We start from the raw sequence: 16,464 nt of genomic DNA, 5'->3' as shown, positions 1-16,464 counted from the left end.
ACAAAAGGGGAACAAGATTTTCCTTTAGACACTGAACAATGGTACGGATCAACTAAATCCCAGTGATACTCAAATTCTCTTGTAGCTGTCTGACCATTATAATAGTAAGTATTGATAACACCGTTATTATAATTCAGTTCTCTGTTAGCAACTTGGACAAACCCTCCATTGGTGGATGAGAATTCAGCTAACACCCTGTGATGGTATGATAATGAAAATAAATGACTGAATTTGTTGTAAGTCCTTTTAGTGTGATATTAACGTACAACACATACTTAATTTTGAATAATATCGAAATAAAACTACGATTATTGTCAATTTAACATTGTTAGACACACATGCACTGTATATTTAATAAAATAGATGAACAATTAATGAACCAAGGATATATGGTCAAATCGTTATCTATTCTTAACTACAAATACCATGAAAATAAAGTTAAGGACAGACAACACTTTAAGTTGCCATGTTTACGTAAAAGGTTTTCAATTTGAGGAGTTGGGACAAAAGTATATTATATCATAAAATAAAAAAGTAAAATCACACAAAAACCGAACTCTGAGGAAAATTCAATCGGAAAGTTCCTTATCAAATTGCAAAATCAAAAGCTAAAAAACATTAAACAAATGGATAACAACTCTCATATTCCTGACTTTGTACAGACATTTTCTTATGTAGAAATGGTGGATTAAACCTGGTGCTATAGCTAGCTTAACTGTTCACCTGTATGACCGTCGCATACAATTCCATTATAATGACAGTAATGTGTGGGGAAAAAAACCGGCATTAAGGTAAAAAATGTCAAAATAGGGGTATATCAGCGAACATTGTGTTATTATTTTAATCACTATAAAAACCAAAATACAATTGTTACAAAGAAACACAAATGGTCATATAGACCAAAAACATAAGCAAACATAGCGACACAAGTACAAACTTTTACCATAGCACAATACCACAATGACTGAATGTACAAGTACCGAGCCACGTAAAAAAATAAGCAAAAAAAGTAATATTCAAACATAAGCTAAAATAATATTTCAACCTGTTATAAAGATTATAAACTGCATCAGTACCGTTAATCTATACTTCAAAACCATCGTTTACAGAATTATGTTTTTAAGTTGAAACTGAAAATTTGAGAATGACACGAAAATTTTCAACAATTAAAAGCTATTTATAGCTATGTGATGTTGACCTATCAAGTACAAAACCACTGATTAACACCCAAATGAAACAACAAAAAGAAGCATTTATTGCTTAAATACGTGTAGTCGCAACTCGGCTTTACAATCGACAATTCGTGTATATGTACACATTGTAATGTGTATATAGATATAGGAAGATGTGGTGTTAGTGCCAATGAGACAACTCTCCATCCAAATTACAATTTAAAAAGTAAACCATTATAGGTTATTATAAGGAATACATACTTGTCATCATGTTCAAATCCAGTCCACGAATTTATACTGGACTCACATAACTTATCATCAACTGGATTACTTTTATCCATTCCAGGGCAGGTGGTGGCTTTAACAGAACTCAACGTAGAACCTGTAAATAGTTTGTATGTTTAAATGTATAAACACATATATGACTTTGATACCATTATTATGTTTCCAACAAACCATGTAATGTATCGATTGTATTGATCACCATTTTCTGTCTTTGAGCTTTTTGTTTTCCAATTTTTCACTTTTATATTAAGTGTTTGCGTCTTTGGTCGCATATAATTTGTTTGGTATTGCCAAATGCACTATGTTCTGCAGTAAACAGCTTGCGAAAAGTACCTTTGAACAATTCAATAAATTCTACTTCTTTTTTTTAACAACAAATAAATATTCTTTATTCATCAAATTGCTTGTTACAACTTTACTTCATTGTCCAAGCTTCAATAAAGTATCCCTGTGAAATACTTTCTGAGTATCCAGGAAAATACACAGAATATAAATAAATATAAACATTATTTTTTTTCCATCAATTATATCAATCTTTTTAACTTTATGAAAAATACATTTTGAGATATTGTTTTGTTCTCATCCATAAACCTTCCTAGTTCCTTTATAAACATAGCATACACATCAAAAAAATTTCAGTTTTTGCTCTGACACATAGTACGACTTGTAAATACAAAAACCTAAAATTGTCAAGAAATAATTTAAACCGTTATATCCTTGATCTGATATTTTGTATCCAAATACTATATGTTTTGCAAATATCTTGTTTTGAAAATTCTACTTCACATATAGTTAATATACAAACCTTTGTAATACGACAGTGTGACTTTTTCCTCAATTACACCAACTTTAAAACCTCGGACGTAATGTTTTACTTGATCTCTATTATCAGGTGGTTGCAAATACTTGGCATGTATCCCCGTGTTTATAACTGTATATGCCACAAAATTTGTCCACATGATTAGGTTGCTATCCAGTTGGGAATTAGGATTATTTCTCAATACATTATGACCACCAGTGTCCGAAAATTCACCAAAATTATAGAATATTTCTGGTGCATCATTAACTGAAATATAAATTGAAAACAGATTTGCAAACTCTGGTATTATCTCTGTACATGTCATACGAGTTTTATGCAAAAAATCAGATCTTATATTGGTCCAAGTTCCAAAGTAAAGTCCTTGAATACCCTAATAATAATTTTTTTTTTTCTTTTAGTGTTCATTGATTTTTATTTATCAAACAATTGGCGCCGTCATTGTACTTTACATTGACAAGACGAATCGTTCCATTTTACTCAAACTTGACTTTGAACTACCATATAGCCCAAACGCGTAGTACTACAGTTTTATTACCCCAATTATGTGTGATTCCTATACTCCCTTTTACGTATCCAAAAATGATTTTTGACCATTTTGGAAATCAAACTACACCAAGACTTACCACATGTAATCATTTGAACGATAGGTGATACCTTTAAATGAGAATACCTCCAATCCGAAAGAAGTTATAACAGTTGACTATTGCAGAAATCCTATCATGATTTAAATAAATGCCTTGTTCAGAATTGGTATTTATAGGAAAGAATTGATGATTTAGATAGTCATGGTCATACGACATAAATAAACCCACATTGAAGGAAAAGATACTGAAATGTCGTATTCAAATTAATAGATGTCTTATTCCAAAAAGATTGGCTTGAAAAAAAAGTGAAATTTGACCATTTGCTGATCATTACGTACGCGGTAGATAAAACGAGTTCTAAGCTCTGGTTTTATCTCTTAAAATTGTCTGTATACGTTTTCAATCATAGTTATATATCTGATTCGTCTTGAATAGAGTTGGACATGTTAAGGCGTTATATGTACTTACCAGTTTATCTTAGTGAAGGAACACGTTCAAAATTATATAGACTAGATTCAATCTCAATAAAATTAAATCTACGCACTCGCTAAAAAAAATTTTATGCTTGGTCGCTGCTCCAACTCGACATGTCAATATCTAATTAACTAGTTTATCATCCTCATACGTCCACGATTTTATTAGTTTAATGAGATCAATTAAATAAAGAATGGAAATAGAGGATGTGTGGAAGAGATAACAACCCGTTCAACTGCATAAAACTGCCGAAGGTTATTAATTGGTTATCAGCACAGCAAACAAAATCGCAAAGATAACAACTGTCATATTCCTGGCTAGGTAGGTGGTAGATTTAATCCATACCAATGTCTTTATTAACAATCAGTAACCATTTGTATTGCTGTTACTAACTATATATATTTACAAGTACAATATATGGCTTGAATGTTTAGCTCAAATTTTTACGCAATACTAAGACAAATAAATCTGTAAATTATTTCCCCTTCCCCCACAAAAAACCAAACTACACACTTACTGTTTTCACAATGGGTTCCTCCGAAGTTGGTAGCACATACACAATTACTAGCTAATTCGCTGCCACATTCACCTGGGTAACATCTAGAACTGTCTGCCCTCCAGGAACACGCTTCTGTGAATTTAAAAATAAAATGTTTAAACTTTTGCTGTAATTTGTGTACCCTTGAGCCTTCTTAAAGATGAATTGCTTACATTGAAACTTACTCAATCAAAACACACTGCACTGAAATCATTATTGCTTCAATTGAATGGGCATGAACAAATTGTGCCTTTTGAGACAATGCTTTATACACATTTGTATAGGAAAATCATGCTCAGTTTATTTTAGGTGAAACTATATTTTGTCGATTTCTATTTAGTGTCGTCTAATTTTAAGAGTTTGTACAATCTCTACTAAGTATTATACCTTTGGAAGTTTATTAAAAATGTTTTAAAACTTGTATGCACTTTTTTGTCTGCCATTACTTCAAATCACACAAGCTAACATAACATTTGAATTCACAATTTAAACAGGGCAACTGTCATTGTAATGTCGCTTGACATTAGAAGGATATATGGGGACATTGTAATTCCATCTGGAGGGGAATTACAGTTCAATATTAAAAGCTCAATAATGTTGATAGAGAAATTAAGATTGTCTAGAAAAGAAACGAAACGCTAGGAGCTATCTAAATATGTCAATAATGTTAAATGAGATGCTTTTCTCAAGGGAATTTTGAGTCTTTGAGTCCTGAGTTGAAAAATTAATTTCTTTTCATCTTTCTATTTCAATTTTTTAACGTTAATATTTAGTTAAAAGTTTAAAATGAGCCTCCCATTTTGCGTATTTCAAATTCAAGGATAGATGTGTGCAATTGTCTAAATGGATAAATGTTCCATGAGTAATCATTTCACATATCCTAGTGTCTTATCATCAAGACCTTATTTTTCAAATATATAAATCTGTTTATTGTGTTGACTAAGACCATTTATAAAATGTATTATTGAAATTTATCACGGTAAAACCCTTTCTATATATAATTTAATTCTTCGCTCAACAAACTTTTTGTCAAATTATAATCAAAGATCGTGAAAATAATGTATGAATGTCTTTTCTTTTTGTTTGAATTAAGTTTCTACTATAAACTATAATTAGTTATCCAAGGTATATGATTTGATACGCCAGACGCGCGCTTCGTCTATAAAAAACTTATCAGGGACGCTCAGATCAAAATAGTTAGATAGCCAAACAAGTATAAACCTGAAGGGCATTGAGGACTTGAAATCCCTAACAGATGTGTCAAATACGGTTAGGATAAAATATTCTTACACCAGACAAAACTATTTCTGCAGCATGCCTAGAAAAAGACACCAGATCTGCCTTATTTTTTAGTTGGTTACTGATATTATCAAAAACATATTGATATACATCCATAATATAATCAAGTGAAAAATACTACTGCTCATTGTCAAGATTTAGGGACGTTTGTTATAATTTCCCATATGTTAGGCACACTATATCATCATGGTATCAATTATGGACATACCTGAACAATTTTGATGTGAATCTTTTTTTCTTTTTTATTAAGTGTAAATTAGGGCAAATACATTTACCTGAACAATTTACAATGTGAGAGGGTCATAATTTCATTATTACGGGACATAGCCGTGTACTTTCAAGTATGATAGGACACCACGTCGAAATGATAACAAGTAAGCGACATAACTAAATGATTAATATCCATTTGTCATTCATACATTACTACTTACTCTCACATTGTGTTCCAGCTGAATTTTTAGTATAAGCTCTGTAATAACGTGCTGGTGTAAGTTCTCCTTCACACCATTCACATGTTTGAGAGGATCCAGAGGTGCACACTCTGTGGTTGCAATTGGCTATCTTCCCACATACTAAAAAGTAAATGTTTTATTTTAAAAGATTGTTTTAGTATTTGTTTTATGTGCTTTATAATTGTGTGCATTTTCAAGCATCTTATAGATAAGTACAAATGCTGTCTTCAAATATTAAGCTATGTATCCTACGGACGTTTATGATTTTATTTTCCTTTATATATTCCAAACTTTTTCCATTGGATTCCATTATTATATCCTTCAGAATTTGAGATAAAAGAAATAAAAGAAAAGGCTTTCTCAATCTCATTTTAAGGCCTATACCTTGAATTTGACATGAGGGGTCAACTAAATTCCAGAATCTATGACAAACAGAGGGATTTTTTTTTATTTTGAAATTATTTATTTCCCGCACCTAAGCAGCTAAATACCAATTTCACCTGCATATGGGATAAACTTGTCCCAACTCATTCGGTAGTAAAGAGCTAGATAGACCTGTAAAAAATGTCATTAGTGTCTAAGAAAAAAGTTTACGAACAGGATTAAGTCAAACTCCGTCTAGTCCTTTTTTCGGAAGTAGGAAACCATGGTTTTCGTATCACCCTAACAAATAATTATACACTTTGGCTTAGATAATAGGTACTGACTTCATTTATCATTTTATAATGTTCATTTTAATGTGCTTTTTTATTATTAATATTTACTGTAAGATACATTTTAAATAATTTTCTAGTTGATTTTTGCACATGAGATGTTCCCGCTACCTCTCTCTATGTATACAACGTCGCCGGTGTTGTGACGTTACCTATCTCAGAGTTCCAATACATGCAAGTATTGTTACAAGGTGACGTAATTATTAACTAGCCTTAATTTGTGCTTGTCATAACCATTCTATGATACTGGTGTCGTGTCCAGGATAATGCTTACGATAAAAATTTTGGCGTGACTCGGTATCTATACATCCCATCATGGTGTTATTGTGCTATGGATTTTTTTATAAGTAGATTTGGTGTTTTTACTGTCTTCTGATTTATAGAACTTTATTCATAACGAATGGCAATAATTTATTTTGATTTTATTGAAACATAAAACTTATTGTTCTTTTCACATTTAACATAATCCACTTCGCGGATTATTCAATGTGAAGAGTAAAAAATTAGTTTTATGGTTCAATACATTCAAAATAGATAATAGCCATTCATTAAGTATTCTTTTCTTTCATTTTTGCTTATGTAATTTATCTTTTGAGTGTACATATGCCATATTATTTAAAATGCATTTTTGATCATTCAGGGTAGTAGTCTTTTCTTTAAAATATAGAAAATGTGTGAGTCTTCAAAGGAAGATATTAAGTCCTTACAACCCCCAAAAAACTTACTCTAATTTCAACAGAAAAAAAGCCATATCTTTATTATAAACCAAACAAATTACCAAATACATGTAGGGTTTGCAACAATAGAAACTTGCATTTATAATATGGATAGTATTTATGAATTTACAGTAAACAAAAATGGTAATGTCCATGTTTCGGTATGTGTAACATAAAACATCACTCAGATTAAATAAAAAAGCAGATTCCCAATGTATATTCTGTCGAAAAATCCGTTTGATTATATTGTGTCAAGCTTCATCTTTAAAGATAGCATGCAGATAGATAACGTATGAAAGAGACAACAATCAAATGTATCTATTTGTGTCCCTTTAGCATACATTTATCTTTTAAAAAGAAAAATTTTTTAACGATTTTATATGACACTTGACACTCATTGTTTTACAATAAGGTGTAAGTCGGGTAATTTTCGTCGATTGGATTGGGAATAAAGCAAAATTTGAAGACATGCATACTTTTCAACATTGGTTTCCTACGTTTACTTTTCTACATTGGTTAACGGTATAAGGGGAGGGCTGAGATCTCAAAAACATGTTTAACCCCGCCGCATTTTTGCGCCTGTCCCAAGGCATGTGCCTCTGACCTTTGTTAGTCTTGTATTTTTGTTAATTTTAGTTTCTTGTGTACAATTTGGAAATTAGTATGGCGTTCATTATCACTGAACTAGTATATATTTGTTTAGGGGCCAGCTGAAGGACGCCTCCGGGTGCGGGAATTTCTCACTACATTGAAGACCTGTTAGTGACCTTCTGCTGTTGTTTTTTTCATTTGGTCGGGTTGTTGTCTCTTTGACACATTCCCCATTTCCATTCTCAATTTTATAATTTTCCATATACTATATAAAAATATTATTTACCTTGCTAAAATTGTTTTGATCATAATTAGATAAAAAAAGATTACTCGATTTGTGGACATTATCTTAATTCGATAGTCAATGGAAAGGTATATACTATTAAATTAACTGTTCTTTGCGTGGCTCAAATGTAAATGTAATAATACCTTGCTTTACTGTTAATAAATTTGATAAATCAACTTACTGCGACAGTATGGGCCATCACTATAAAAACCAGTAGTACAACTACTACAAGTTTCGGGTGCTGTACATGATCCACCACTAGACCGAATAATACCTTTCCTAGTTTTCTGGTAATCATTTGAGTAGGATATGCTACATGCTCCCATTAGATTAGTTTTTGAATCACATATTGCTGTTAATACACGAAAACTTATATAAAGTTATAAAGTTAATTTTATTTGACATCCCTTGTCACAAATGTGACCTTCCGAATTAGACTTAAACCAGGTCTGAATTAGCATGACAAACACGACGGTTTCTAATGACAAACACGACGGGTGCTTAGTGTAGAGCAGGATCTACTTGCCTTTCAGAATCACCTGAAATCACCCACAGTTGTTGATGGAGTATGTGTTGTCTAGTCTTTAGCGTCTATTATTTTGTTTTGTACTATTATGTGTCTATTGTCTTTTTTTCTTTTTTAGCCATGGCGTTGTCACTTTGTTTTCGATCTGTGAGTTTGAAGGTCCATTTGGTATCTTTCGGCCCTCTCTTATACAGCTATTGACAAACTAATATTCGTGTTGACAAATTTTAAAACCAGGTTCAACCCACCATTTTTTTTCTTCTTAAAATGACCATTAACAAGACAGGAAACGGTCCTTATATTGTTATATTATAGTTCGATATATTGTGTGTTAAATTAAAGTGTTGTGTTTCTATAGTGTCATAATTCTCTTATATTTGATGTGTTACCCTCATGTTTAGTTTTTAACGCGGGTTTGTTTTTTCAAAATCGTTTAATGAATTTCAAACAGTAGTATACTACTATTGCCTTTATTAAAAGGAAATAAATACTTCATCAAGTCAATATCCATCTACTGCATTAAAATTTCATATGGATTGGTCAACTTTTGCATCATGAAACAATTAACAATTGATATACATTTATATGCAAATATAGGCTGATGCACATGAAACAATTCAAACAAAAATAGAGAAAGAAAAAATAGTGTTCTAGTGCTGGTTTTTTTATGTCTATCCTAAATAATTAGTTATCATTATATCATAAGAAACCTATGTTTCAACATCTTCAGGCAAAGTTGAAATTAGGTGGACCTTAGTGTATATCCAACATCTCCATTTAATGACATATATATATAAATATATAGTTCAAACAAACCTAATTCACAATGGTCCGAAGATTGGGTCCTTTGTGCCCAACCATCAAGACACTTCAAGTAAAAATGGCTTATAGTCCTGTCAACAAAAAACAAATGCAGAATTTTTTTTATGCACGGAATGATGATATGATTTATGTTAAATGCATTTCAAGATTTATTTTCAGGACAAATCTTTAACCCCCATATCACTGTCTGCTTAAATGCCATCTATTAATCAACAGTTAACTAGTTACAAAGTGCGCTCAAGAAATGAATACAGTGAATATAGATCTAATACAATTTGACACAAACCGTTGAAGATTTGTATTTTTTTGTGCATGTTAGGAGAAAATAAACATTGTACATTATACTTGGCTATAAAGAAAAATAGAATAAAAGAAAACCAATAGGACACTTAACGTACTTTTTCTACAAAGAATATTCAATCGGTATTACCGATCTAATTGTATTCATGATTGTATATTAGTTTATCCAGGATAACAATGGAAAACTGTGTGCCAATTAGGATAGCTTTGAAATAACAGACTCAGTCTCATTTAAATAGTGACATTTGAATACTTGAAGTCATGGGCAACATCACGGTATACGCAAAATGCACGCATGATCATCTTTTGAGTACCTTTTAAAAAATAACAATTTTATACTAAATACATTGTATGATAAATTACCGTTTTTTGGAATCAATATTATCAAATAACCATTTCAGATCCAGCTTAGAAACACGATAAACTTGCATTATCACAGACGTTAACACTAACACACAGCAAAATTTTCTGGGTCAATAGACCGTGACGGCGGAATTTGAATTTCGTTCAATGAATTATTCTACTACGTACTATTGACATCTAAATAATGAATGTTGACTGAATTGGGATATCTCAGAGGTAAATCATTTTCATAATTTACTTTAAAAATTAACTGATTGCAGTACGTACCCATATCTAGAACACCGTCCCCAGTTAAACAAACCACAATGATATTTGGATTTCGTCTCTTCAGTCCATGACACTTTCTGTACATTTTGCCTAGAAAAGAAGTTCTGAGTATTTTAAAACATGTTTCCCTGGTAAAATGTATATATTTAAATAATAAAAGTCAATACCTGGCCTTATTGCATAGTATTGGCACCATTTTTTGTAATGTTTGAAATACATGTAATACGTTGTTTTGAAATCTAAAAGGTTATAGGTCCTTACAAAAATAAGATAATGACATTGGTGAAATGCTGTCATTATCTGGCTTGTCATCGTAGCTGAGATACATGATCTGTTACCAAATTGATTACCAACTTCGAATGCATTGTGATGCAAATAAAAAAATCAATATACGACGGGTGTCACATGTGGAGTAGGATCTGCTTACCCTTCTGGAGCACCTGAGATCACCACCAGATTTTGCTGGGGTTCGTGTTCCTTAGTCTTTAGTTTTCTATGTTGTGTCTTCTGTACTTTTATTTGTCTGTTTGTCTTTTTTTATTTTTAGCCATGTTTTTGTCAGTTTATTTTTAAACTATGAGTTTTACTTTCCCTCTGTTATCTTTTGTACCTTCTTCAGTTATTAACTTATTGTTTGATGTATGGTGACATCATTAGTTCTCCATCACCACATCCAGAATTTCTTAATAAACTTTATTTACATAATTATAAATATTGTGATGTCTAACTATAGACACCCACACAATAAAAGATTTTCCATACATCAAATACATAAATGAACCCTTCTGTTAGAACAAATATAAAACAATCTATCAATAATAAAATTAACGGTATAAACTTATCTGTTCCATATGCACATTTCGACAATAATACTTCTCCGGTGATGGTCCCGGTCAATATTTTATAACTCAAAACGTATCTAAATAATGAACTTATATAATAGTTCTTGAAAAACTGGTCATTATCGTGATATATGGACTGCCCACAGGACAGTGGTATTGACTAAGATAGTGATAATGACTGAGCCGAAGGCGAGGTCATTATCGCTGTCGCAGTCAATACCACTGTCCTACGGGCTGTCCATATATCACGATAATGACCAGTTTTTCTAGAACTATTATTTTTATTTCATTGAGAAACCATGTTTTTAAAAGAATTCATAAATTCAAAGAAACCTCATGTGTATGTATTTATATAAGAAAGAGTGAAGACCGGTCATAGTTTTAAATGACTATAAGTCACTGCCATTCATTTGAGTGCAATTTTCAGTATATGAAATACAAAATAACATTTTCTATAACTTTATAAGTAACAAAACATTATATGGTTAACAATTCAACAACAACTGCAATATAAAATGAAAACAGGAAAATGTTCAACTGGAATAAATCCACATAGTACATGTATAAATTTAGTCTTTTGAAACATAGAAATTAAAGACTCCTCCAGACACATTTTGAATATTAATGCTATGATCATTTCTGTTGCTCATGGACTCTTTTTTTTGAGTAATTGTTTTGCACATTGTTTTGAGACGAACTAATTTCTTTTAGTACTTGATCAAAGTCTGCAGACTCGCTGATAAAACTGTCATTGAGAAAATCAATATCATCAAGTTGCATACATGTAATAGATGCATTAGTGTTTTGAACAGTGTGTGGTACTGCTGCAACAGTTGTTGGTGCTCTAATGGCAACAGCATTTCCTGTCGAATGATTAATGTTATTGACACTGCTGATTGCATTATTCTCAGTAGACGGTACATGTATCTCTGCTGTAGTACTGTATAATGATGACGCAAGAGCTTTTGACATCTTTTTCTTTTGTGGAAGTGAAGAGTCCCTGGAATAACTTTCAATACTTTGTAGTGACTTGTGCTTAGATACAGTTTTAATTTTTCTGTCCTCAAAACCACTTTCACTCAGAGTTGTTATAGATGTTGATCGGATGGAGTGATTGGTATATACTTTTGATAAACCAGCACAATTTGAGATTTTTGCCATTAATGCACCTAAAGTGTTTTTTCCAAGTGGTTTGTTCTCAAACCATGTCTCATCTGCGGTATGGTAATTTGGTCGCGGACGCTGAAAAAGTACATCACATTTATTATTTAATTTCCCTAAATAATAAGTGTAAGAAGCAACTGGACACAAGTTGCTATCCTTTTCTTCATAAATTACGCCACCCGACGAATCCTCTACATCAGTGCGATGATTTTTTGTCAATTCTGATCCATTTTTTTAATGTATTTTTGACCCAATCCATCACTATCAACAACATAGGAAGTTTTGGAAAGTTCTCTCAGTCCTTCCCTTCCTCTACGGCAGCAAAACATCATAAGATCAAACCAAACCTTTCTGATAAGGACTACGGAATCTGTTTTCCAAGTTTTGAAATAGGCAGATATCTTTGCCATATCTTCATCATGAATCACAGGTTTGTGTGTTACATCACCAAGTCCACTTTTTTTCAAGTCTATACAAGCAGCCTCAAACATAGCCTTACTACGGTTAAAATTTTCACCACTGATAATATTGATCTCACGTCTACGTGGTGGTTCAGTGTAGTACCTGAAAAATAAATGACACATATAAATACACATACATTTCACTACATTTTGACATTTATCATGATTATAGTATATGTAAAAAGTACATGAATTAAAGCTAGTTATTAAAATTAAGTTGCAGTGTACACCCACAAGAATCAGGGACTTTAAAGCTGACTATGGGGTATGGGATTTGCTCATTGTTGTCAATTTTTGTGTAATTTTGAGGAGAGTTGTTTCATTGGCAATCATACTACATCTTCTTGTTGATATATCTACCCAGACAATTAAAAGAACGTGCCTGGAGAACATGTTAACAAATTAATTCGGGTTTGGAATGCATTGATATTTAAAATTATCAACACACAAAGTAACATAATTATCTATAAAAAAATGCACTTGCACAAATATATATAAAGTTCCAGACAGGCAAACAGTAAACATTCATAATGCAACTAGAGTGTAACTACCTTTGAATGCCGGCTCGTATTGACCTCAAGCTTTGGACAGCATACTTTTCTCCATTCTTGTTTCTTAGTGATGGATAGAACTTTTCAAGTAGTTGATCAAGAGCATTGTCGGGAAGCAGGTCAATGGCCACGATCGTCTGATAGTTCGCCGCTGCCATGCAATAGTCATGAAAAGTCTTGACTGCATATTTTGTTGCTGCTTTGGTGCCCTCGGAATTCTTGTTGCTGAGAAGTTTATCTCTGTCAGCTTCAGAAAGTATTGCAAAACGTTCATTATAGTTGTCTGCAGTAGCAGACGATTCTTCCATCTTCCCAACTGTCAAATGTAAACAAGTCTGAATCGCGATTGCGTTTTATAACGTTACGTCACTCAAATAGACAAACCACGCCCCATCGGTCCTTATCATGTAAAAGTTATTGTTAATGACCGGTTTTCCGGTCCGTTTAAAACTTTTGTTCTGTTAGTGACCGCTGGAATTAATTACTGAAGATTAATGAATGTCAGGTGGCCTCTTTTTATCCAGTAAGAGAAGCTTATTTTTAACCGATATGAAATAATATCAAATAAGTGGACAAAATGATATACAGCAGCAAAGCTTTGCATGGGAAATTTATACTTTTTTTTAAATTTTGATGAAGAAAACTCCGTATTTTTCTGCCAGTTTATTCACTAGGTGATTTGAGATTTGAGGTGTGGATCTTGAATTCATTTTCTTGTCTGGTTATAAGTGTAATAGATAAATTAAACAGGATAGATATATACATGTTGTCCATCAAACTGCAGATTTCTGATAAAAAAAATCCCCCTTTCGCTGCTCAATCCGAATTCTTATTATTCTTTAAATATAAGAAAAAAAAGGAGTCTGGTGGTTAAAATTTTAAAAAAAACAATGACGAAAAAGACAACTATTTCATATTCAATGACGATCCAGGTTAACTATTCCTTTTTTATCTATTGCTACCAATGCTAAATTCGTCCCTTTGTACACAATAATTTCCTGCATATTTTGTTTTGCAAAATTTTCACTTTTTTTGTCTTGGGCAAAGGTTATTAATATCTTACAAGGTCAGGTAATTCATTTCAAACCCCAATGTTTATCCTTTTTTAAGGAGAGTGTGGGTCAAATGGGGAAAAAATCGAAAATAAAACTAACATATCTGAGAAAATATGTTCTTCACACATAATTGCCGTCTCAATATTAATAGCATGTTTGCATCATATGACAAAGGAATGAAAAAAGTAACCATAACTAATAGAACTTGTCTTGTTTATTTAATTTTTATCTAATGTTCAAACCTCATGTCGATGAAATTTACAAGATTAAAAAAAAATCGCTATTCGATGGTAACATGAAACCAAAATGGCGAAAATTTAAATGAACAATTTAAATTTATATAAAGATCTAATTGAATAAAAAAATATATGCAGACTCTTAAAGGAATCTACAGTGTTTTATAGAGAACAAAGACTATATTTAGCATAAACAAACATGATCAAAAGGACAAAAGATATGAAATATGTTAACACATCAAAAACTTCAAGAAACTGACGTTGAAGAAACGCACGATGTTATCCGAAAATTTATGTAAAATTTAAAAAAGCAACCCATATAATGCTTATCTCAAAGACATTTTATATCGGTACAACTATTATTTCGGTACTGACATGATTTAACAAACTTTACTAAAATTGTCCGTTTATAAATTTATAAATTATTAAGAAACTAAGGTTTCAACTCCCTCAGGCAAAGTTGGCTTTAGATGAATTTGGCTGTTATTTTAGGTATTTTTTTACATACAGCTCTTCAAAGGTTTCGGTACTTATACATCTTCGGATTTCAAATGTTTGGCTTTGAGCGTTCGTGATGAAGGTAAATCCAGAAAAGCGCTTCGGACGCAAGAAATTAATAACGTGTTGTTTTCAATATTTTATAAAGGCCTAATATTTTTAGGCCTATTACAAAAAGCTATACTTAGAAAAAAAATGATTACTGCTTTATTGTTAAAATAAAATACCAAACGGAAATAGTTATACATACTTTCCTTCCCCTAGAGGTCCAGTATAACCAGCATATCCTGTTTCAGGTGGCTCTTCCGATCCTCCTATCCACCAGCATAAAGAACACCTTATAAAATACGAGAATAAAATGAACTGCAAAAACGCTCTCATATCTACCACAAAACTGGAAATAATTTAGCACTGTAACGTTTCGGACAATAGATCCCCGAGTCCGAATTATGTTTTTATAATTTCATACTGAAGCACTTCACATTTGAGATGATCACTTGATTTCTGTACATAAAAAGAATGTGTGCTGTAATTATGTAGTAATTAGAATAGTGTGTCAAACAACATTAGTTTTTTAAAATGTATAGTGTTACTATATGAAATTGTTAAATTTAAAAATCTCTAACAAATGTTAATTATCAGTCCAGTGGTTGTGTGTGCAAACTTTTGTAGGCTTTTAAAAAGGTCACCGCAAATTATTATTTGTGTCGGTTAAAAGTCTTACAGAGCTTATATTACTGATAATTCAGGTGAACCGACTTTAAAAATGAACTTTTATGTAATTCGATGTCTATGTAGACTAGTTAAAAGACATTGTTTCTTACACGATACTAATTTTATGTAATTTAAAGAGGGATTTTTGTACGAAGATATAATCTGTTAAATCATTTAGATTTTCATTGTGGAAATTATAAATAACGTAAATAAACCAATGCATAAAGTCCAGCTCTATGCACGATTTTATACATCTAATTCAAATTCATAATTCATATTATCGACAAGTTATATTTCATGTACTAAAAACCTTATCTGGTGATTAAAAAGGGGGGACGAAAGATACCAAAGGGACAGTCAAACTCATAAATTTAAACAAACTGACAACGCCATGGCTAAAAATGAAAAAAACAAAAAGACAAACAATATTACACATGACACATGCACTTCGCAATTAAGATTGTTAATGGTTAAGGGTATTAAACTAGCTTTTATATTATCAATAAACACTATAAATTTCCACTTATGACCTTTTCTATCATCACGATTCTTCTTCCACTTACTCTATTTAGTGCTAGCCAAAAGGTCCCGTGGTTCAGGTCACACAGAAAAGCTATCGGTGAATTAAAGTACAAGACAACTTATTTCGTCTTGTATTATTTTTAATTTCAGTTTCTTGTGTACAATTTAGAGTTTGATATGGCGTTTATTATCACTGAACTAGAATATATATTT

At 31.7% G+C, this 16,464-nt stretch overlaps 1 protein-coding gene across 1 annotated transcript; it reads right to left on the bottom strand.

The window, feature by feature from the left end:
• Positions 1–11,426: 11,426 nt before the first annotated feature.
• Positions 11,427–13,662, bottom strand: LOC134696722 (uncharacterized). Its single transcript, XM_063558647.1, has 2 exons — positions 13,227–13,662; positions 11,427–12,778 (listed from the first exon to the last, which is right to left on the bottom strand). Exons 1-2 carry the CDS (start codon positions 13,532–13,534, stop codon positions 12,430–12,432), a joined length of 657 nt encoding a protein of 218 aa, XP_063414717.1. The 5' UTR covers positions 13,535–13,662; the 3' UTR covers positions 11,427–12,429.
• Between the last annotated feature and the right edge of the window lie 2,802 nt (positions 13,663–16,464).

The sequence above is a fragment of the Mytilus trossulus genome, chromosome 14 (assembly GCF_036588685.1).
Source record: "Mytilus trossulus isolate FHL-02 chromosome 14, PNRI_Mtr1.1.1.hap1, whole genome shotgun sequence".
Classification (NCBI taxonomy): domain Eukaryota; kingdom Metazoa; phylum Mollusca; class Bivalvia; order Mytilida; family Mytilidae; genus Mytilus; species Mytilus trossulus.
Note: the sequence above shows the minus strand (reverse complement) of the source record. Positions and strands in the feature narration are given on the sequence as shown.

Coding starts and splice junctions, on each gene's coding strand:
- LOC134696722 (XM_063558647.1), bottom strand. CDS start 13,534: ATGGAAGAATCGTCTGCTACTGCAGACAACTATAATGAACGTTTTGCA. Junction 12,779..13,226: donor ATACGAGCCGGCATTCAAAG/GTAGTTACACTC, acceptor TTTATTTTTCAG/GTACTACACTGAACCACCAC.